This window comes from Mytilus trossulus, chromosome 7 (genome assembly GCF_036588685.1).
Source record: "Mytilus trossulus isolate FHL-02 chromosome 7, PNRI_Mtr1.1.1.hap1, whole genome shotgun sequence".
Classification (NCBI taxonomy): Eukaryota; Metazoa; Mollusca; class Bivalvia; order Mytilida; family Mytilidae; genus Mytilus; species Mytilus trossulus.
The window spans coordinates 6,705,075-6,730,144 of NC_086379.1; the positions used below are offsets into that span (position 1 = coordinate 6,705,075).

General features: G+C 32.9%; 3 protein-coding genes across 3 annotated transcripts in view; 2 read left to right on the plus strand and 1 right to left on the minus strand.

Moving 5' to 3' along the window:
* LOC134724548 (bone morphogenetic protein 10-like) overlaps positions 1 to 1,161 on the plus strand; it is a 31,521-nt gene extending 30,360 nt beyond the window's left edge. Inside the window, exon 3 of the mRNA XM_063587640.1 lies at positions 613 to 1,161. Coding sequence (XP_063443710.1) covers positions 613 to 846 — 234 coding nt within the window. The 3' untranslated portion in view covers positions 847 to 1,161. The remainder of the gene's footprint in view (positions 1 to 612) is intronic.
* Positions 1 to 25,070, plus strand: part of LOC134724557 (TGF-beta-activated kinase 1 and MAP3K7-binding protein 1-like) — a 381,784-nt gene that overhangs the window by 128,585 nt on the left and 228,129 nt on the right. The window lies entirely within an intron of this gene.
* LOC134726129 (uncharacterized) lies at positions 21,244 to 24,198 on the minus strand. The gene is made up of 4 exons (XM_063590527.1): positions 24,101 to 24,198; positions 23,158 to 23,358; positions 22,238 to 22,309; positions 21,244 to 21,713 (listed from the first exon to the last, which is right to left on the minus strand). The coding sequence occupies exons 2-4, from the start codon at positions 23,342 to 23,344 to the stop codon at positions 21,244 to 21,246; spliced, it is 729 nt and encodes a 242-aa protein (XP_063446597.1). The 5' UTR covers positions 23,345 to 23,358; positions 24,101 to 24,198.

Here is a 25,070-nt window from a genome sequence, read left to right on the forward strand (position 1 = left end):
GCATTTCAAAAAAATAATTTCTCTCTATTTTACGATCATTGTTTTCTTTCCCCAAATTTGTGTAACGTACTGTACTTCAATATGTATTTTTATTTCCTTTAGGATAAAACAATAAGTCAGATCTTTCCTATTATACTGTGAATAATATTTGGAGTTCGAGATTTTGGCTATTATTTGTTTTTATTGTGGCTAGTTTGTTGATAGATTAATTAATTGATTAACGTCCAGACATATTTCATACATATTCAGAACAAGTTAAAAGTTAATTAACAACAACGTTTTCAGTTTCTGTTTACTTCTCGCCTCGATCTATTCACAGGCAAAATACATATACACATCCATGACTTACTTTTACTTTTCACGCTAATTAAGTTTCATATGAACATATTTGATCATATTTGAAGGTAAAAAGCGGACATTTCAGAGTCTTGCAATTTTCGTAAAATATCGACCCAATGCAGGCCTACATTGTAAATATAGAAAAACATATATTTTGATATATATAATTTTTATAGGGTTGCTTTTATATAAAGTAAAATAGATATTTATGTAATATTAAGCAAACCCAATCCTTCAACAATCTAATTCCACATGTTTTATTATATTTTTCAGGCATACCAATGTGTTGGGCGTTGTTATTTCCCTTTGAGTGACCATTTGTCTCCTACCAAATACGCCATCATTAAAGGATTGCTCCATTCAGCTTATCCTGATGAATATTCCAGAGCGTGCTGCGTTCCAACAAAGCTTGATCCTATATCTATCTTATACATAGACGAACAAGGAGTTCCCACTTATAAATACAAATATGACGGTATGGTAGTTTCTGAATGTGGCTGTCGGTGACCTTGGCCTCATGATCGTAGATGTTTTCTATCGTAAATAAATAACGGGTTGTTACACGATCGCAGTCAAGACAGTGATTTATACTGCTCACGAAGGATTGCATGGAGTGTTACGTAAAGCGGAAATGAGGAAATTGTAGGATTTCAAAAAATGTGCAGTGACTTGCGCAACAAACGATTTTCAATTAAGATAAGACATATAATGGGTAAAATGAAAGCAGTTTAAAGAATATTGCATTTCAAAGACTACATGTAACAATTGGGAACATGTACAATTGTAATTTATAATATTTAAGTAAATTAAATGAATCAACATCTAAAGCATTCTGACATTACATAATAAATTTGTCTGAATGTTTCTTGTGCACGAATTGACTATCCTCGTAAGATCTTGATACTTTCAAATTCAGTTTTGGTCAGGTTACACTAATTGCAATCTCACCCAAGATCAACAATATTTTCCCAAACTCTACTAAGTGTGTTTGTCCTTAAAACTCACGTATACCAAGAATTACATGTCGTTGAGTATTCACATTTAACAACGTTAACATCAGACACCAGAACCATAATAAAAAACTACTTTTTCCTTTTTGTGTGTCCGAAGCGCTTTTATTGGTTAACCTTTCACTAGAACACATGAACCAACAACTATGAAACCATTGGACTTTAATTTAATTTGGTTCAAAGATCAAACATATACTAAAGTGTGGATCTAATTGTTTAATTTTATTTGGTTCAAAGATCAAACATATCATGACTAAAGTGTGGATCTAATTGTTTAATTTTATTTGGTTCAAAGATCAAACATATACTAAAGTGTGGATCTGATTGTTTAATTTTATTTGGTTCAAAGATCAAACATATACTAAAGTGTGGATCTGATTGTTTAATTTTATTTTTGAAAGATTACTTTCGATGTAACAAAAAGACAATCGGTTTGTTTAGTTCATCATGGATCAGTTTTCATTCGTGATTTCTCTTGGTGGTCTGGTAGGAAAAACCGTTGACATTTTTATTCCGGGACAGCACTAAATCTTAAGCGGAGAATCAAAACCAAGGTCTTCCCCATTAAACTGCCCAATCTTACGTCTTGAACTCTATTTCCAGTGCCAGTCTAAACTTTCACAGACTGTCTTCCAGTTTGAGCCATAAGCTACTTTAAATTTGCTCTCTTCCTGAACAATGTCATGCACATCTATTGGCATAAAACATACAATATGTTTTAATCAAAAGTTCATGACCGTTTGCAGATATGATCAATGAAAATAATAAGTTGTAAATTTCATGCGTTCTAAATTAAGCGCTTTTCTGGATTTACCTTCATCAGTAACGCTTAAATAAAACATTTGAAAGACAGGTATATATGAACCGTAGTCAACAGTAAGGGCTATATGACCACAAATTACACAAACAAAAGGTCAAATTTACCTGAAGGAGTTGGAATCCGAGTGTCTTAGTCATTCCTTAGTTTATCAACAGGGAATTAATAATATTAAGAACATTATAGAAGTAAAGGTGTACACACTTTACCAAATAAGCGGCAGGTTTGGCTAGCAATAAAACCAGATTCAACTCATCATTTTTACTTCTTAAAAAAATCTGTAACAAGTCAGGAATATGCCAGTTGTTATCAAATAGTTCGTTTCACTGTATGTTGGTGTTTGCCTTTGGTAGCAGTTCAATGTTTCTCTTGTTCCGTTGTTGATGTGTTTCCCTCGGTTTTTGGTTTGTGATCCGGATTTGTTTCAGTACTATTGAACAGCGGTATTCAACCACTGCTTTTATTTAGTGATCACGTGGTTTATGATGAATCTTATGTTCTACGAATTTAAAGTAAAAATTAAAAAAGTACTTTTATATAAAAAACCAATTTCAGTGTTACGTAATATTCATATATGTCACTACTAAAACAACTTCCATAAAACATAATTATCTTTTCTGATCATTAAGATCATAGGAATCATTTCACATAATTTTACTACTTGAAATTAATTGTTATTTACAAAACTAGTTAAATTTCTTCAGTTCTGAGAGCCAATAGCCAACAGTGCACAATATAGTTGTCAGAAGATATGTTTGAACTAAATTTACGGCGTATGTTAGTCAGTATAAACCTTTCACAGACTACAGCGAGCACTTTATTATGATAGTAATTATGTAAAATGATATGGATGTAAAATCAGTGATAATTGATTGAAATAAAAAATGAAAGAACTGAAAATGACAAACATAGAAAATCTTCATTTTTTTAATGGGAGTTGAAAACAAGAATGCTTGATATTCGACAGTGGAGGGTTAACGACCTTAATTGCAGGTTTAACGACCTTGATTTTAGGTATTTGTGAGCATCCAGATGGCGGAAAGCTGATTTAATTGGCAACAAAAAGTAATGAATTTGTATTGATTTTTTAATGGAATGTAAATGTAAGAGTATTTAAATAAAATGAACGCCGATTCCTTAAAAAAAGACACGGTATACTTTATAATAAATATACTGGTTGCAAGAGTTTAATTATTCGTATATGCATTTTCCATAGGGTACCAGTGGTGTTCAATATCTTATTTCTCAAGTATACACAAACTATAGATAAAAATTGGTAGCAGTTCCTGTTACTAGAAATGTCAGCAATGCATAACAGCCAAATATTATAAATGTTCATGCGACAAAATTTGACTGAAAATGCAGGTAAAACCATCGTTTATTTCTTCGGTTTTACAAAAAAAGCGAATTTGTAATGACTCCGACAAGCAGAAATTGAATATATTTTCTATACATGGAAAAATATGAATTTGATTCTCGGGATTTTTTTAAACCTAATTGCATGAGCTTAAATTCGATTAAAAGTAATTCGAATTTTGTGTCATCCATGCAATCAGAAGCCGCACAAGAATCTTTTTGAGTTCCATCTTGCAGTAAAATGTAAACAAATATAAATTGCACTCTTGAAAAAAAAATCTGCTACTTCTCCAATGAGCATATACTATATAAAACAATTAAGGCAAACGGAGACTCCAGGCACAGTGGTTTGTCTCCATTTGGGCTATAACCGATAACTGCCATCATGACGGTTTTTTTGTTTAAATATATTTGTTAATAGTGGATTGGGGAAACAATTCATATTAATCCCTTTCCACTTTGCGGGTGCGAGTTCTGCCTTGTAACAGCGTTAGCCTGCTCTTTTTAAAATCTACAACGGGTTCTTTTACGGGCAATGTACATGTATATAGCTCTCTCTTGACACGGGTAGGCCATAACTTATCGTCCCCTTCCGATGGACTATCATCGTTTCTCAAGACCATACTCGCAAATGGTGTCAAGGGAGAGTCGAAAATTCAGTTTCTTTGCAAAGAAAATGTTTTAAAAACAAAGAAAAATACAACGTTGAATCAAACATCGATAATCAAGAACATAGGTACCTGTACGGTACCAGTGTAAAAAACGACCAAAGATAAATACGGCAATTTGTAAAATTAAATAAACTCCTGACCTCAATTGTCAACAAATCATATTGTCTGTTAATATTTTGATTTTCAGTAAGTTTCTGGATTTTAATTATATGTGTGTGTACTATATAGTATCTAAGACAACTTGAAGTTTTGAATTATTTTTTCATAACATTTTGCTAAATGAGAGAGGAAGTTTCATAAATTAATTCAGAGTAAGTATCAGTTCGAATCTAAATGTTGGTTGGTTCTTTGTCTCATATGCAGTGGTAATTTCGAATCTGCGTGTGTTGGGCCTTTTATAACTGACCATGCGGTATATGTCTTTGCTCATTGTTGAGACTCGTAAAATAGCCTATAGTTGTCAATTTCTGTTTAATTTGGGCAGTTGTGAGAAGTGTCTCGTTGGCATTCATACCGAATCTTCTTTTTCATATGTATACATTTTTGTACATTATGCGCTTTTTCGTATTAGATTAACAAGGCTGACTCATATCGGTTGGTTATCATTGCGGTAAAGTGTCATCAAGATTGTTCAAATCATCTCCGAGAAATAAACAGGACAAAAGATGTGGAAGAAAAGGGTGAGGAAGAATGATTATATTCGACGACTAAAATAACAATATGTCATCGCGCTTGTGGTGACACTGAAACAGTTATTTTGTTTTGCTACCTGTACTAGTCCACAATAATTTAGATCTGCTCAATATGCCTCGTTTACAATACATGTACAAAAACGAAAGATTTCATGACAGATCTAAGATACAAAAACTGGTGTTAATTCAAAAGATTTGTAAAAGTACTTGGCAATGCATGGTTTGTTTCGTATTTTAGACCTACATAATTATGCTACTTATAACTTATGAGTGTTTTAATTCACATAAAAATACATTATGGGATAAAAATAAAGACTGTAAGAGTCAGTTTATAGTTTGAAGTGCGTGACGAATTTTCAAAGAACATGTTTTATGTGCTTATAACAATAGATGAAAGGTTCACAGCATGGTGAATTAGCTCAGAACAATAACAATAGATCTAATGGCTGATGAGACTATTTATGTCTCATTTATCAGATGAATTTCTGCATGTTTTTAATATCTTAATGATGTTGCATCAAGACAGTTCCCGCCTTTGTGAAGTAAACAATACATTATCTGACGGTAGAATCTCTGGAAAGAAAATCATTATCAAATTCAATGAAGCTATGATACTCTAAATGTGTCAAGTTGTGAATTGTACAGTAAGGAGTTTTAAATTGGAATTTGGACAATACTACACAAATAACTAAAATTTAATGAATGCAAAATCGATTACAATATCAGTCAGTCGTTGTCAAAATTAACAATTGGCGAAGAACAAAATTAATGAATACTTAGTCCTTAAAATAAGTCTCTTTGGACCATTGTTCCAGTGATTTTTTTTTTAAAGATATGCCTTAATTGTGTGGCCATCAATTTCAAATCCCTCTCCTATGATATTGCGATCAATGAGTGTTTCCGTCCTTCCATCAGTTCATGTAAAGTTTTTGTTATAGTGAGTTTACCATGACTGTGTTTTTGTTACATCTAAACTTTGTTAACAAGACATTTTATTTAGAAGCATATTAAAGATAAGAAGATGTAGTACGATTGCTAATGCTACAGCCGTAATCACCTGTCAAGAGACCAAACAACGTACAAAATAGGGATGTAAGACAATGTTTATACCTTTACTTAATTTACTAGATTCATTCAATATATAACGCAACACAATCTTGTAGTGAAAATCACTAGTGTGGATCTAGCCGTCGATAGCAGCCGGCGTTAATATTCATGAGGCCAGCCTTCAACAATATTCATGAGCCGTCAATAATTTTCATGAGATGACTTGCGTTCGAAGAAGTGTTGTTAGAAACCATGAAAATCATGTATAGTGATCTAAACGTTTTCCATTCAGCTTCGTCGTGGAATATTTGCCACTGAACTCTAAGCAAACAACAACCAATCGATTTATTCAGCTTTAACATTGGAAAAATAACCAACTATGTTATACATGGTTTTTTACACAAACTTGAGAACACAATCAGAACTAGTTGTCTAGCTGATTAAAGTACTCATTTATGATCATTTGCATTCTGAAGATTGATATATTAGCGCATTTTGCGTAAAATTAATGCGTTATTTTGCTTTCCTCGTGTTTACAAATATCTTGCTGCACATAAATGACATAAAAGTTATATTAATTAATGGTATCAGTGATAAACAGAATGTGGGGTTTAATTTCCCTATTTTCATATATATATTTGCACATTTGTGCGACTATCTGTTGAAACAGTGTTACATTTCTCTTCATGGTCACTTTTATGCTATCGAACTTCAATACCTGGAAACGAACAGCATGCACATACTGATAAAACTATCTAATTACTAAAATCCCAGTACATGCACATGCATGTAATTGGTAATCAAAATAGTTATGATATTAGTAATAACATTTATCATTGATCGGTGTCCGTTTTCTCGTAAATTCAAAATTATCACGTCTACAATATAAAGTCTTTTGACAACAGAAGCAAGTCTGAGTTACTTATGAATTATCAATATTTTAGTATGCTGCTAAAATTAACACCAATATCCTTCTATTTATGATTATTTTGAGATATGATACTTGTTTTATGATAATTAAAAATTATATTTAATATGTTTTTGCATTTGAAAACTTTAATGCAAAAATATTAAAATTCATATTTCCTTAGAACACATTGAAAATAAATCTAAGAAAAACTGTGTCTATGTGAGGTGTAAATTAATGTTAACTTATAACCGATTTTTCTGTTGATAAAAACGACTATATGTATCGTTTTTAGCGTTATAGTTTATGTTTCCGCTGAGTTTTTATGAAAACGAACTAACCGCGATTTTAACAAATGATTTAGAAAAATGCAATTTAATTCAATACTACGATTTAACATTATTTTGATGTTTGAAATCATTTTAAGACGGGTTATTGTGACATATTTGAACTATTTTGATTGATTGTCGAAACGTTTTTAAATTATCGAACGCGTAAAAAGAGTGGGGTGATAAAATATAAATAAAATGTTTAACAAACTATATTTCTGAAATGATGGGGTTTCGGGTTTTTTATTTCTAAAGCAGGCAGTTATGTAAAACAAAGTTACCAAATTCTTAGGTAAATTTCAAAAGGTGCATAAAGTGTTAGTCCATAAAATCCGACGAAATCAAACGGAACGAAATATGTCGAAAACAACTGCCATATCACTGATTTGATACGAGAAGTTTTTAGAAGAAAATTGTCGGATAAATATTGGTTAATTTTAAGCACTTTTTGTTTTTGTACTTCTGACATTTTATATTTTAGATAAGGAAACTGCTTGTCTCGAACGAACCTAGTTGCAGTTTTTCAAGAAACACCAACATTTTACGAACAAGGACGTAATGAAAGTGTTTATCTACGTACGTTACATATAAAAAGAAGATGTGGTAAGATTGCCAATGAAACAACTGTCCACAAAAGACCAAAATGACACAGACATTAACAACTTTAGGTTATCGTACGGCCTTCAACAATGAGCAAAGCCCATACCGCATATAGTCAGCTATAAAAGGCCCCGATAAGACAATGTAAAACAATTCAAACGAGAAAACTAACGGCCTTATTTATCTAAAAAAATGAACGAAAAACAAATGTGTAACACATAAACATACGACAACTACTGACTTGGGACAGGCACAAACATAAATAAACATACCTATATATAAACCGAATAACAACAAAATCGCCCGGTTGATTCCACAACAACATCTAGATTTAACCGAGGTTTAACCGATCACTTTTTTCTACGATGGTCATCTCTGGAAATAGCATGCTGCATAACAACTAATGCTTATGATGTTGTCCGATTGGCTGTGTTGAATTTAAATTGATTTTATTAATTTATAAGCATTGAAAGAGAACAAAAACCTTATAACCCACAAAAATCATGTTTACATCACGTGCAACCAAAGTTCTATAAGAACTTCAAAAGCAGAAAAAAAAAGAAAACGCATGCCTTTTTCTTCAACACGATAACAGTTATCTTAATATCTGTAATTTTGATGCAATCTGTAAAGAAAACACAATAGATATAAAATTTACAGGGTCTCAGAATGAACAGCAAGATGATAAATAAAAGACAATTCGACCGATGGTTGTAATGATAAGTGAATTAACTTTGACAATCGCTATAATTGCTTTGACTCTTAAGCAGATTAGTCAAGATACGTAGAATACTACGGTATCAAGGATCTGCACTCTGCACTATTTTTTCAAAAAGAAAGAGAATAAGCATAGCACAAAACAATCACTGACGCGGACAACTTTTGTTTATTTATTTACATGAATATCCTAACTACCAGTGTATATAAAGTGCGAATCCAGCTAGTTCATTTTTACTGTTATATGCGGGTATGTCTATTGTAGAATAAAGGATCATGGGAAAACTGTATTTGTTTACGTTTTGAAAATATCAAGTTAAAGGATTTTAAGTTAAGTTTTAACATATTTTCATTGTGATATGTCTTTATAATATACAAACATAGCATTAAAGTTCAAATAAGTGTTATGAAAGCATCGTAATATAGCATATCGATTATTGAAAGCGATCCATTTTAACTATAGATGCGATGAATTATCACTGTTAGTGCAGTCATTATTAATGTAGAATTGTCAAAGATGCGAGGAATTTTTATTGTTGAATTATGTGATAAATGCACTTGCAACAAATGAAAAAAACACTTAGTTGATGACTTTAGGATTTATGAAACATGTATTTTCAAATTGAAATACAAACTCCTCATTCATTCTTCATCAAATATATAGCTTTTCAAACTTGTAACAAAAGCGATTCTCAAAATGTCATATTGTATTCTTCTGATTACGTTTCTCCTTGATTTTAACTTATATAGGGAATCACTGGAAGGTTACAGCAGCGGGCCCTCTTAGGCAGTCAGTGGGCCCCTACTTATGAAAAATTCTAGATCCGCGAATGGATACTACCGCAGAGGTAAAACCATGCACATTTGGGTTATTGTACGCGAAATGCATGCTACAGTTCATTTTTGTTGATCTTACACCCTTTGGAACTCTATGTGGGCTGTTTCATCAACTAGGCAAAAAAATCCCCAAACTAGATACACGGTTAGATTCAGCATGTCAACGAATTCCAAATATCTATATTAAAGGACTTTTGTCTATAAATTTGGACCCCACAAAATTGAAAAAGGGACCAAAAATATAAAAAAAAATGCATGCATCGGATACATTTGTTCTTGAAGGCATGACTGCAACAATAGGATGAATATACAAAAATATCTTATTCTTGGGTCTCATTGGGGGGGGGGGGGGGGTTCTGATCCCGGATCCCGCTTACTGTTTTGTCAGATTCCCGTATTCAGCTTATTGTTTTGTCAGATTCCCGTATCCCGCTTATACTATGCAGTTCTAATTTTTATCCGTGTCCCGCTAGACTTCATTTCCCGTTTTTCAATACACAATCATTTGACTTTCACCTGTCACGCTTGCAAAAACTTGGCAATCCGGCGTGACGCTTATACCCAAATGCGACCCACTATTTTACTCTGTTTTGACTCATATTAAGCCCATTATAAATATATTAAAAAAGTAGCGTAGATTTTTTTATCCCTTTTTATCCCGTCTCGTTTCGTTTTTGAGCCATATATAGATGTCGTATGTGACAATGAGACAACTCTCCATCCGAGTCACAATTTATAAAAGTAGACCATTATACGTCAAAATACAGTCTTCAACATGGAGTCTTGGCTCACACCGAACAGCAAGTTATAAAGGGCTCCAGTGTAAAACCTTTTAAACGGGAAAACAAAGGTGCAATCTATATCAAGATGTACGTAATTAGTGGTGAAGTGTCATGGAAATGGATAAAAAATAAGGATAAAGATCCCTATACGCTTTATAAGAAACTAAATGGAATACATTTGAAATTAATGTTATTTCTATTGAATTTATTAGAGTGTTTTAAAACCAAACTTTCCTCCGTAAGTTAATTTTTATCAAATCTTTCTCTAATTTATCTATTGTTTGAGCAAGTCGGCTAAATTAAGGCTTTACAGCTAATTTCCTAATGCATGTAAAGCAAAACTTTGGTTGGCTTGCTTTGTTTGTATAATTGTTTATACAAACCTTGTAAATAAGATTGACATTTTTAAACAATATGAATAGGCATAGTTTAACCTGTATTTTTAATATTTGAATTAAATTGGGTGTTATCATAATGATTATCCAATAAAAAAAAAAGCAAGCAAATCAACTAAAGTCTTGCTCTACATGCTTAAAGAAATGAGCTGTAATAGATAAAATAAAATAAAATTATACAGTGAAAATGCACCGCATATACAATAATAATGATTCGCTCCACAGTGAAAATGAAAGAATAGTATCAGTATTCGACAGTAAACATGACTAGCATTACGAAATCATCATAGTGTAATTTAGTTAAATATGAAGAAACTGAATGACAAAACATATTCTACGTTATACAACTTTAATAATTGTATTATAATGAATATTTTTTACTGCAACAACATCTAACCTGTTAGTTATAAAGCACCTGCACGATCTGTTCGTGAAATGTCCTAAATATTCACCTATTTTGGTATATATTTCACAGCTGGATGACTTTAGGCGCGATAAAACCCCGCTCGCATCTCTTACTTTGTTTTTTTAGTATTATGTATTTCTGAACATATACATTTTAACTAATTTTCTTGATTTTCTTCAAAAATTAAAAAAAGTTCGTCTGTTTATTTATCATTCTACAGTAGACATTTATGGCATATACAGTAAAAATGATATTTTAGGATCCGCACTTTACATACACTGACTACCGTGTGTAATTTTTATAGTATTTTTATAGTATTTTTATAGTATGATTTACATGTATTAAAAACAAGACGACTGTTTTATTCTAACGTACTAAGTTTCATTGATCGCGATGTACCATGTGCTTCTCAGTCATCGATATGATAGCGTTGAGAATGGAAACGGGGAATGTGTCATAGACGGGTGCTTGTTTATAGTGTTGTTACAATAACGTTATTTATTAGGGGGAAAACGTATGAAAGGTTATAAATAATTTAAATTGCTTCTTATCGAGCATGATGAGTGCTAATAGCTGAGTCAAGTTTATATGAGCATGTTTTCAGTGTTATTTCAGATTTTATTGAAAGAAAACATTTTATTTTTAAACTGCAAGCTAGGTTATAGATAAATTTAATTTGTAGATAAGTTATAAAACTTACATAATTTTTGGGACTGTCATTATTACTACATATATCTATTTATGACAATTAATTGGGGTTTTTTTTGTAAAAGAGAGTCAAAAGATAACAAAATGACATTCAAACCTATCAGTCGAAAATATAAACTGATCATGCCATGGTTAAAAAAAAGACCAACAGACTTTTTCTTCTTTAGAAGCAATGAAAGATATCTTTATCCGTAGTTGTGTTACATTTATTACATAAATAATAGATGCAATACTGTGGATTCATTTATTTTTGTTGGTACCAATTTTCGTGGTTTCAGGAAAACTTGCATTTTCGCGGATATTTAATTTCGTTTTTTTGGCAAATTCTACACTAATTCCTTTAAATAATATTTAATTCGGTGAACATTTGAATTCGTGGTTCTCCTGTACCCACGAAATCCACGAACATTGATATCCAACGAATATTAATGAATCTACAGTATATGACTTGACTTTGACTTAATATACATCCCGTCATTGTGTTATAATTGTACTTTAATAAAGTTGTTTATTCTTGTCTTTAACTTTTGCTAATACAATGTATGCTTGGTCTATATGCAATTTTGACTGTGCTTCTTTGATAAATATTGTTTGTTTTGTTGTTTGTTTAGTGATTAAGATTATCATACAATGTTGACTGCTGTAGCCCTATTTTTGACCTTTTTTACCTATTATGTCTGTTTGTTTTGTTTGCACATCGTTGTCAATATGATAAAATTTGATGCAATTTTCATAAAAGAGAGAGGTTCAGCTAGGTATAAAACCAGGTTTAATCCACCATTTTCAGCTTAAGAAAATGCATGTACCAAGTCAGGAATATGACAGTTGTTATCTATTCGTTTAATGTGTTTGTTCTTTGAATTCGCGAATTGATTAGGAACTTTCCGATTTGCATTCTACTCGGAGATCAGTATAATTGCACTTTTTAAAGATCAGTAACAGTAGACACGAAACGTCACAAAGAGAAGGACAAAATAAAAGATTAATCAGCCTTAGAAGATATGTATATATTTAGTTACTGTTGCTCTTACTCTGTTGTAGATCATGTTAGTTATTCAGATATGTTGATACCGCTGAGTAGAAATAGTTAAAGACTGTTTGTACTTTTCGTGCCAAAACGTGACCTCTAAGGGAAATAGGTTTGTCATAATTAACATTAAAAAAAGGACTGTGAGGATTTTTTCCCCTATTTTTAATAAAACTTGTTTTAAATGATAATTTTCCTAATTTCTATGAGTGTAACTTTTGTAGTCATTCGATATGCGATTGTTCGAATGGGTGTTTGATATTTCATTGGTACAACTATCATTTTATTAGTAACAAGAACCAGACTCAAGCTGGCAGCCACTTTTATCGGCCAATCAAGTTAGCAGCCACTTTTTTCCAGCAGCCAATTTTGACAATATGTCTAAAAACCAAAAAACTGCATAAGACTCAAACGTTCCAAAAATCGCTAAATCTTAGTTAAATATAGTTTAACAGCGGAATTCGACAATTTCGCGGCTTTTACTGATTTCAAAAGCATTTCATTACGTTTTAAACATGTATGTGAAGTTAGCTGCCGGTTTGTTATTTGATATTCGATATTCAATATACAACCGGTTGCAAGCAGTCGGTTCAATATCAAAATTTAGTTGAAAATTATTAAAAAGTATAATTTCATAGTTAACAGGAGTGTAAAATTACGCCGCAAATAGTTTTATGACCCCTTCAAGCTGTCGTAAATTCTCGTTGTCCTCGAATATAAACCCTTATATATGTTGCATATTTGTCTTTATGTAATAAAGATTTTTATCAATAAAACGACATCAAAGATTCAACAAAGACTTAAATTAATATATAATATATAAAACTACAACTAAAGCCAGCCACTCTAAAAACATCCCAAAATATAAAAAGAAATATCTATGGAAAGCCAAAAAAAGAATAATATATTGTGAAAACCTAATGGATACCGACCAAATCTAGATGACAGTTAGACCCCTGGTGTTTCAATACTCCAAATGCAACGATATTAAAGACTCTGTAGTATATAAAATTGGGTGTAGATATTAACGTGACTATAAGGATCTTGGATTATGGGTAGTGAAAATACATAAATGGGCAACTTTGAACCTCTGTGGTGGCCAGACGGGCCCGGATCCCAGAAAAATATTTAAGTGGGGAATAGCTTGGGTTAATACCTTTAAAATGAGCTAGGTCCAGTTCGGAACTTTGCCGTAGGGATATGCAGAAGAGTACCGAATGAGTGATTGATATGAAAAATACGTAAATGGGCAACTTTGAACCTCTGTGGTGGCCAGACGGGCCCGGATCCCAGAAAAATATTTAAGTGGGGAATAGCTTGGGTTAATACCTTTAAAATGAGCTAGGTCCAGTTCGGAACTTTGCCGTAGGGATATGCATAAGAGTACCGAATGAGTGATTGATATGAAAAATACGTAAATGGGCAACTTTGAACCTCTGTGGTGGCCAGACGGGCCCGGATCCCAGAAAAATATTCAAGTAGGGAATAGCTTGGGTTAATACCTTTAAAATGAGCTAGGTCCAGTTCGGAACTTTGCCGTAGGGATATGCAGAAGAGTACCGAATGAGTGATTGATATGAAAAATACGTAAATGGGCAACTTTGAACCTCTGTGGTGGCCAGACGGGCCCGGATCCCAGAAAAATATTTAAGTGGGGAATAGCTTGGGTTAATACCTTTAAAATGAGCTAGGTCCAGTTCGGAACTTTGCCGTAGGGATATGCAGAAGAGTACCGAATGAGTGATTGATATGAAAAATACGTAAATGGGCAACTTTGAACCTCTGTGGACTGGACCTAGCTCATTTTAAAGGTATTAACCCAAGCTATTCCCCACTTAAATATTTTTCTGGGATCCGGGCCCGTCTGGCCACCACAGAGGTTCAAAGTTGCCCATTTACGTATTTTTCATATCAATCACTCATTCGGTACTCTTCTGCATATCCCTACGGCAAAGTTCCGAACCGGACCTAGCTCATTTTAAAGGTATTAACCCAAGCTATTCCCCACTTAAATATTTTTCTGGGATCCGGGCCCGTCTGGCCACCACAGAGGTTCAAAGTTGCCCATTTACGTATTTTTCATATCAATCACTCATTCGGTACTCTTCTGCATATCCCTACGGCAAAGTTCCGAACTGGACCTAGCTCATTTTAAAGGTATTAACCCAAGCTATTCCCTACTTGAATATTTTTCTGGGATCCGGGCCCGTCTGGCCACCACAGAGGTTCAAAGTTGCCGATTTACGTATTTTTCATATCAATCACTCATTCGGTACTCTTCTGCATATCCCTTCAGCAAAGTTCCGAACTGGACCTAGCTCATTTTAAAGGTATTAACCCAAGCTATTCCCTAATTGAATATTTTTCTGGGATCCGGGCCCGTCTGGCATCCACAGAGGTTCAAAGTTGCCCATTTACGTATTTTTCATACCAATCACACATTCGGTACTCTTCGGCATATCCCTACGGCAAAGTTCCGAACCGGACCTAGCTCATTTTAAAGGTATTAACCCAAGCTATTCCCCACTTAAATATTTTTCTGGGATCCGGGCCCATCTGGCCACCACAGAGGTTCAAAGGTGCCCATTTATGTATTTTCACTACCCATAATCCAAGATCCTTATAGTCACGTTAATATCTACACCCAATTTTATATACTACAGAGTCTTTAATATCGTTGCATTTGGAGTATTGAAACACCAGGGGTCTAACTGTCATCTAGATTTGGTCGGTATCCATTAGGTTTTCACAATATATTTATTCTTTTTTTGGCTTTCCATAGATATTTCTTTTTATATTTTGGGATGTTTTTAGAGTGGCTGGCTTTAGTTGTAGTTTTATATATTATATATTAATTTAAGTCTTTGTTGAATCTTTGATGTCGTTTTATTGATAAAAATCTTTATTACATAAAGACAAATATGCAACATATATAAGGGTTTATATTCGAGGACAACGAGAATTTACGACAGCTTGAAGGGGTCATAAAACTATTTGCGGCGTAATTTTACACTCCTGTTAACTATGAAATTATACTTTTTAATAATTTTCAACTAAATTTTGATATTGAACCGACTGCTTGCAACCGGTTGTATATTGAATATCGAATATCAAATAACAAACCGGCAGCTAACTTCACATACATGTTTAAAACGTAATGAAATGCTTTTGAAATCAGTAAAAGCCGCGAAATTGTCGAATTCCGCTGTTAAACTATATTTAACTAAGATTTAGCGATTTTTGGAACGTTTGAGTCTTATGCAGTTTTTTGGTTTTTAGACATATTGTCAAAATTGGCTGCTGGAAAAAAGTGGCTGCTAACTTGATTGGCCGATAAAAGTGGCTGCCAGCTTGAGTCTGGTGTAACAAGATGACTGCCAAAATATAGATAAAACAAAATGTCTTCGTCAAAACTCTTACTTAGGTTTTCCACCAAATTTGAGATGAATTGGGGGAAGTATGATTCATTCTGTACGCAGGAATTTGTAACAAATTAGTATATTGCATCCAGTGTTTCTTTGAAAAATAACAATACATCGTTTTACAGTTTATTTTGCGTCTATACTATATTCTGTAAATCAATACTTTGCAGTGATGATAAAGGGAACTGTAGTATACGGGTGTTCAGAGGCATAAATCTATTGGAAGAAAATAAACTCGGGTTACAAACTAAACCCATGGTAAACACATCAACTATAAAAGGAAAACAAAGGAACAACAGGAACACTGAAATGCAACAAAATCAAACGCCAACATACAAAGATACGAACACCTTTGATGACAACTGCCATATTCCGTACTAGGTACAGGATATTTACAGAAAAAACTGGTGGATTGAACATGGTTTTGTGACTAGTGAAATATCCTGTTTTATATGACAATGTCAAACAAATATTATTAAAATGACAACGCAAACTAATAGAAATACAACGCAAACGAACACAAAAACGTTCATCACAGGGAAATGCAAATAGTATTATAGTCAACACAGCATGCAAATCACAGAACAACAAAAAACATATTCCATCAACGACAAACACCACAGGATATCAAAAACAGTGACGCGCTTACGTAAATAACATACTGTTATGAAGTTTACACACTTATTAACACAATACTCGTACAAAAAAAATTTCCATGACAATGATGTTATTAAAAGGCAATTTTATATTTCGATACTGGCATGAAAATACGGATTTTGTATTATTGAAATTTCCTGTTACAAAGTTTTTGAAATTCTTTTAAAAATCAAGGAATGCATCTCCCTCATGCAAAGCTCCGATTTACTTTTTTGTCCCTTTTGGTTTACAGATCAATATCTTTTTAATAAGCTTTTGAATTATTTCAAATATTTCTGCCTCGAACATCACTGAATTGAAACCGTTTATGTTATTTTGAATATTTGGACTACAAACGGCACACTAATAACAGATTATCCAACCGAAACCATAACATAAAAAATGAAATCATGAATGCCTTGATGTACAAAATACCACGAAACGTAGTATAACATAGAAAATTCACGCTCGGTATAACAGTCAAAGTATACAAAATTGACGAAATAAAACATAGATATATCAAGCTTCTGATTTTTCTATACTTTACACTACAATTGCATATGTATAAGTGGAAGATCTTCTACATTGTCTTATGCATGGTACGTCACATCCGGTTGAAAATAGGTCGAAAAAAATATTCCCCTAAATTTGACAGTTGTAGGTTATAAATCCTACATTTTATTACAGTTAAACATTTCTGTGTCATAAACATATGTCTTGTGTATTTCAGAGCATCAATTTTTTTTTATTCGGAGTTTCTATAGAATATTTTGTAAACTTGAGGTAATATGGTTTCTAAATATTGTATACCGGTTAGATTAAGGGGAGAAATTTGATTGGTTAACTTCCAGTGATGGTTATTTTCTTATATGCAATGAAATGTTATGTGATTTTTTTTGTATAGTATTGGACAGGATACTTTACTCATGGCAAGTATTTTTTTTTATTTGAAACAAAGATTAATTCTGCACAATGTTTTGAAAAATACAAATTTTACAAAGACTAATAGAGGTTTCCCGATTTGTTACCGTACCAACCGTAGTACGAACTGGGAGCGGTCATTTAACTTTTGGAAATAATTGGTGTGTGTACTTAAATAATACCAACGTATGTTTTATGAATCATATGCAGAACTTTTTTGATAGTTTCTAGCTTTAATTTAGTACTTATTTCATGTGGTTACTTCTTGTATTCATAGTAAACAATATTGTGTGCACTCGATTATGCTTTCAAGCAACCGTTGCAAGTAACCATTGGAACGAAAGGTTTATAGTTAAGAGTTATTTCCCCCTGAAATAACATAGACCAAAAGAAGCTAAAAAAACAAAACAACTTTAAAACTTATCTAAATTTTGTTTGTAATAACTTCATATCAATATAAAAAGTTTAAATTTTGATTTTTTTTTAAAGTTTTGTATAAAACATGAACAAGCAAAATTTATATTATCAAAATAAATTGACCTCAATTACAACAGAATAATGATAAAATAAATAAAAAGCCAACACCAACAATATTTTTTGAACAAACAAAAAGGATGAACTGAAATACATAAACTTTTGATATGACATGTACCAATCTAATATAGTTCCTGGTGTATAGATATATATACTATTTAAATATCACAATGTGTGGTACCGGTTAAAGTGCCAATGAGATGTACCTCCATCACAGTCGCAATTCGTATAAGCAAACCATTAAAGGCCAAAGTACGGCTTATTATCTGGAAATCTTTGATATACACAGAATTACTTCAAGAGCAAAAGTGATCTGCAATCCTCAAACATCCATCGACTTGTTTTAAATTTGTAATTATTGCTGTAGATTGATAGAAACTTTGAAAAGCAGATTGATAAAAAATACTGGATCTGCACTGAAATAGGTCGACATCGATATCATTGTCAGTTGCCCGTTTATGCTCTTTTAATTTTACGGCAAAAATATGGAAGATTGAGAGAAATTGAAAACGGAAAATGATCAACAAAAACGCGATTTTAGTCATGAATGAAATTGTAGTCTTTAGAGCCTCTGGTTAGTTTTTATTTTGACAACCTGATAGCCAAGATATAATTTGCCTTTGAATAATTTAATATGCATAGAGCTATAACTGATATCGTTTTCACTTGGCATCCTTCCTTTTTATAAAAAAAATGTATACACTCGAACAAGAACTTTAAAAAAAACTTAAATCACTATGCTATATTAATTTTAGAAACATGTCATTTTTTTAAAACACAGCAGTGCATACATCTTGTTCGCAGTAAACAGAGTGGGGAAAAAAAACTAGAGTTAAAGTAATCTAGGTAAGATTGATATATATATAAACCTAAACAAATTACCCTCGAAACCTTTACCAACCGGAGAAAAATGGTCCTTAATCTTGAGTAAATGGTGCTAAAGACATTGTTTAGCAATACAGTTTTCCGGTAGAACAGTATCGAGAGTTAGAAGATATATACATATTGCATTAGTGCAAATATAGTGTCAAATTATTGCCGTAACCTGTGGACCAAATACGCTGGGATGTAAGATTTTTTCTAGCATTGCTGTATGATAAAAGGATTAATGCATGGATATTCAATTTGGTTAACATTATCCCTCGTAGATTAAATATATTACTAGTCTATCTCAGTAATTCAGTGGTAGTCGATTGTTGCTGTATTACATATTTGTTTTTCATATATTTATTTTTTGGACATAAATCAAGATGGCAGTTTTCTCGTTTGAACTGTTTTGTAATTGTCATTTCGGGCCCTTATATAGCGGAAAATGAATGTAGCGATCGATAGTGAGTCGCAATATAACGACTGGATTATTCGGGTTACACAGAAACGCAAATCTATATTTAGAATATTAAGGTCTGTTTGATTCATGGTCTTGTGCACAACTAAACAATTTCATAAAAAAAATCATAAACAAAGAGATCTAGAAACCTTGAAATCGTTATTAAATAAAACGCTAAGCTAGGTTTTTTGCTGACATTCATTTCAATTCTTTTAATTTTATCAGAATGAATAAAGTGATCTCATACATTAAATGATTTCTCTAAAACAGCACCACCCGTTGAGTTACGTACCTGATACGTAGCAAATCGGGAAACCTCTATTAGGGAAAATCAATGGTGGTATTACACCTATACACTGAAGATGAAATCCTCAAAATACAAGACTTTATGATCGACACCATATGTATATTTGTTGATTTTGGACGATTGATATGTAAACAGAGTCAGCATTCCATTTGGTACCAATTGTGCACCCTACTATACGACTTGTTTGGGTGTTTTTGTTTTGCTTAATATATGAATCGAGTTTGTGCAGAATAAATACTTTTATTTTAATAGTATTTCAGCTATATAGAAGATGTCCAGTAACCCAATTACCACTTTTTTTCAATGATTACTTACATCTTATATATCCAGGTGAAATTAAAACTGGAATCTTCTAAAAGAATGAAATAAGCTTCATTTCTAGTCCTTTTCTTGATATTGAATAAGACGAGCGACTCTTAGTTAATGTGTTAAGCCCGTGCATAAAATACTATACGAGGATAATTAACCGAGGTAAGCTTGTTACTCGATTAAAATCTGCTCTAGCATAGTATTAAGAACGACGGAAATAGAAACCTGTTGTTCCGTGGTAGTCGTTTGTTAGTGTTGTTCATAGGTGTTTCCTGTCCTGACCCTCGTGTTATATATATATATATGACCGTTGGTTTACCTTTTTAATATCAATTATAATCCTTTTAATGATTTCAAAGACGCGGCCATCAGGAGTTGCTTGACCGTTATGGTACACTGTTTCACAGATGATAGTAGATATGTTCTAATTGTCGTAAATTTATGCTCCCGTCGCATTTTCCTAATTTGACCTACCAAATAAGACTAATTACAAGGTTTGTACTTACAATGAGCACTACTACAGGTGCCACAGTAACTGTTTTGAAAACCTTCCGACCAGGGACTTTCTATACTAGTTTAGAAAGGCCCTGCTATACTAGTATAGAAAGTCCCTGCTTCCGACGCATCTGAGATCATCCCCAGTTTTTAGTCGGGATCGCATTGCTAAGACTCGGGCTTTATGTGTTATCTTTTGTGTTTTGTGTCCTGCTATTTGTCTGTTTCCTTTCAAGCTATTGCGTTGTCAGTTTATTTGAACTGAGTTTGAATGTTCCTTTATTATCTTTCGATTGTCATTTTTATCTTTGATGATCAGATTAGAATTTTAATTTGTATTTACCGATTGTGACATTAACTTGATCAGTATTTACAAGACGAATGATTAATGCAAAAGAGGATATTTTAACTTTTTTTCCTATCGACGTACACCTTATTACCATGTACTAACATGAACAACATTTATTAAAAAAATTTGGTGGGGTCCGTGTTGCTTAGTATTTTTCTATTTTTTTGTGCACCGTGTGTTGTTCTTTTCTTTTAAGCATGGCATTGTGAGTTTTTTTTTGCAACTATTGAGTTTGAATATCACACTGTTATCTTTCGCCCCTCTTTTATAGAAACTCAAGATTCGCTTTAATACAAATATAGTTTATTTAGAGCATACCACACAGTTCACCTGAACATTGTCTGTGTAAGGAGGACATTGTATCGATCCACATTTTAAATTTGAGATGTACAAGTAATGTTCGTCGTTACTTCTTTGACCTCCATTTACATAAACAGGATGAGTATCAACGCAAATGTAAGGTGAAGGATTGTGACTGTAGGCACTGGACGCTAAAACTCCATTGTATTCTTCTTTCCAACCAGCATAACAAGTTTTTCGTCCTGGAAACATCACTGTTGATGACGTGTTGGTGCTTCTACATAAGGCACATGATACGTCTTCATTTAAAGCACCAGTTACGAGGTAGTTTTCTCCAAATTCAGTTCCGAAGATTTGGCTATTAGTTGAGGCTGTTTTATTACTGAGCTCTGGGTCATCTGGGAGGCACAGCATATTTGAAGCTCCACCTTTATAACTTCCACTGTATGAATACTTTTCTCCTGCAGCATAACCTTAATATAAATTTAAACAAATTGAATAAATACTATCGATATCATAGTTAACAAGATATTTTAGGTCGTGCTTTATTCAATTGGCTAGACACTATCATCTACAAATCAATTAAAGACAAATGCAATTTATTCTAACCTTGAATGAGTTTAATTGTACAACGCACAGTGGTGAATAGTTCGACCATGTTCAGGACAAATTTATGTATCAACACGCTACATACGGACCATTACAGGATTTTGCAACGTTGTGGATAAACGTCCCCTAGCATTTAATAAAAATGTCTAAAACCCACACAGCTAAACAGATGTTCCCGTTTTGCAAATGTTTTACTTCCAGTTTAAAGAAGATCAAGGTGACCATATATAATTAGTATAACCACCGTTGGAGTCTATTGTACTAGAGAATGTTTGAGCAAATGCATAATAGACGTCAAGTTGTTAGTTGTTATTCATTCGTTTGATGTGTTTATAATTTTTGTTATTTTACCTTTGGTTTAATGAAAACGGTGATTATATTAATTTACCTTTATATATGAGTTCTGTATTTTGAATGGAACAGTCATTTCTTCCCCATCGAATATATGTTGATCCATGGCCTATGAAGTAAAATAAAAAGAAATGTTATAGTTTTGATTATGTTTCATGCTAAATATCAACAGTTTACCCTTTTTATCATTTTTTATGTCGTATCGTCAAGTTAATACACACCGTTAGTACGTTTTTATTTACTATTGACAATAATTTCAAGCTCTATTGTTGTGACCAACATTCTTATATTGTTTGGTATCAGGATACAAAAAAACATCAACCAAAAAACACGCCTCAACAACGAACACCTGCGTGGAATTCTGTAAGCACAAGTCAGGCGCACTCCATTTTATTCTAATGTTTGCTAAAATCAACCCTTTTCAGACTGTTCTCAGCAATAATGACTAAATGTAATCATATTAAATTAGAAATTAACTGTATTTACAGAAGCTAAAAGAACCAACAGATCTCTTTCATCATATTGCTTATTCGTGTGTCTTTACAAAATAGAAAAACTGGCTAATAAGCAAGACTTAGTCTGGCAAGGACACATTAAAGGATATTGATACTTGCAAATTGCAGAACCTACACCTGCCAAGAACATTGTTAGTAATTATCAATATTCTGTTCATCTCAATGGTTTTTCGTAGTTTTGAAGAATTTTTTGTGTGGCAATCTTTTGGTTGTTTCTGCTAAATTTATTAACAGCGTATTGACTTGGAAACAATTTTACCATAGATTGAAATGTTGAATTAAAACCTGTTTTGACGACAGTATGATATCCTTCATCTAACTTTAATCCTTGACTCTAGTAAAGAAGACGAACCGGTTTTGTCATTTTGAGTAACAGTGCATTTTATATATAAAAAAGTTGTTAAAAATTGGTAAAGCAAACTAGTGCACTAGTTTTACTCACTTTGAAGACTCTGTTCGTGTTTTAACTTTTCATCGGCCAATTCATGTTGTAAAGACGTTATTACTGCTTCTTGGTTGGAATACTTCACCTGCAAGTCCCGTAGTAAGGTTTCAATATGTAATAAGCGTTGGCCAACTACATCCGGGTCGTTTAGCAGGATACGCTTTGGCTGTGTGTGTTTAGACATCGTTTCCTCACATACTGTTAATATTACAAGTAACAATATGAATATATCACGCATCTTAAATTTCAACATTACGATATAGAACTATATACTTAAAACACAGATAAGAATGCACTAAGTTCACGAAAAGGAAGTCTAACCTGTCTTATCTAATGTCGCGTCAGTGTCTATGTATAATCGTCATAACAATGCATTGGTTTTAATCTATGTTGAATTGTCTTTACAAAAACAAAAATAACAAAAACACCGAACTTCAAATAATCAAATAACAAAGTCCCTATTAACAAGGCAATATCAAACATCAAACGAATGGAAAACAGCTATAACAGGTAATAATGTCAAATATGGGGGTACAGCAGACAAAATTGTGTTATAATCTTAATCACTATAAAACAAACAAATATGTCAACAAAGAAAAACAAAATGGAATATAGACAATTTGAAAGCACACAAAATAAGATGAAAGACAATAATACGCAAAATAACCACGCCGTAACAACACTTTGGTGGGATGCATAATAAGTAAAGGTACCAGGCTCAAAATTTAATACGATAGACGCGCATTTCGCCTACATTAGACTCATCAGTGACGCTCTCATCTATAAACTTTAAAAGCAAAATAAGAAAAAAGAGTATTTAGGACCAAAATTCCAAAAAGTTGTGCCAAACACGGCTGAGGTAATCTACGCCTGGGACAAGAAAATGCACAGCTTTTCTACAAATTTATACTTTTGTAAATAGGAAATTTATAAAAATTACCATATAATTGATATCCATGACATCACCGAATTGCTGACTACTCGGCTGATGATTTCATCGGGGACGAAACGTCCGCCAACAGTGGCATCGAACCAGTGGTGTTAACAGATATCAAAGATAAGAGGCTTCTAATTTGATACGCAAGTTGACGTGCGTTTCGTCTACATACGACTCATAAGTGACGCTCAGACCAAAAATAGTTATAAATCCAAACAAGTACAAAGTTGAAGAGCATTTAGGATCCAAAACTCCGACAAGTTGTGCATAATACAGCTAAGGCAATCTATTCCTGAGGTAGAAAAGCCTTAGTTCTTCAAAATTAAAAGTTTTGTTAACAGGTAATTTATAATTATGAACATATCAATGATAACTCAAGTCAATACAGAAGTGCTGACTACTTAGTAAAATTGAGAATGGAAATGAAGAATGTGTCAAAGAGACAACAATCCGACCAAAGAAAAAAACAACAGCAAAAGGTCACCAACAGGTTTTCAATGTAGCGAGAAATTCCCGCACCCGGAGGCGTCCTTCAGCTGGCCCCAAAACAAATATATACTAGTTCAGTGATAATGAACGCCATACTAATTTCCAATTTGTACACAAGAAACAAAAATTTAAATAATACAAGACTAACAAAGGCCAGAGGCTCCTGACTTGGGACAGGCGCAAAAATGCGGCGGTGTTAAACATGTTTGTGAGATCTCAACCCTCCCCTATACCTCTGGTCAATGTAGAATAGTAAACGCATAACAATACGCACATTAAAATTCAGTTCGTTCAAGAGAAGTCTGAGTCTGATGTCAGAAGATGTAACCAAAGAAAACAAACAAAATGACAATAGTACATAAAAAACAACAGACTACTAGCAGTTAACTGACATGCAAGCTCCAGACTTCAATAAAACTGACTGAAAGATTATGATTTCATCATATGAACATCAGGCACAATCCTTCCCGTTAGTGGTTTAGTA

Bases quoted from the DNA above. Each gene is read 5' to 3' on its own strand.
- LOC134726129 (XM_063590527.1), bottom strand. From the start codon at position 23,344: ATGTCTAAACACACACAGCCAAAGCGTATCCTGCTAAACGACCCGGAT. The intron at 22,310-23,157 runs GTGAGTAAAACT...TTTACTTCATAG, and splicing joins ACACGAACAGAGTCTTCAAA to GCCATGGATCAACATATATT. The intron at 21,714-22,237 runs GTAAATTAATAT...ATTTATATTAAG, and splicing joins TACAGAACTCATATATAAAG to GTTATGCTGCAGGAGAAAAG.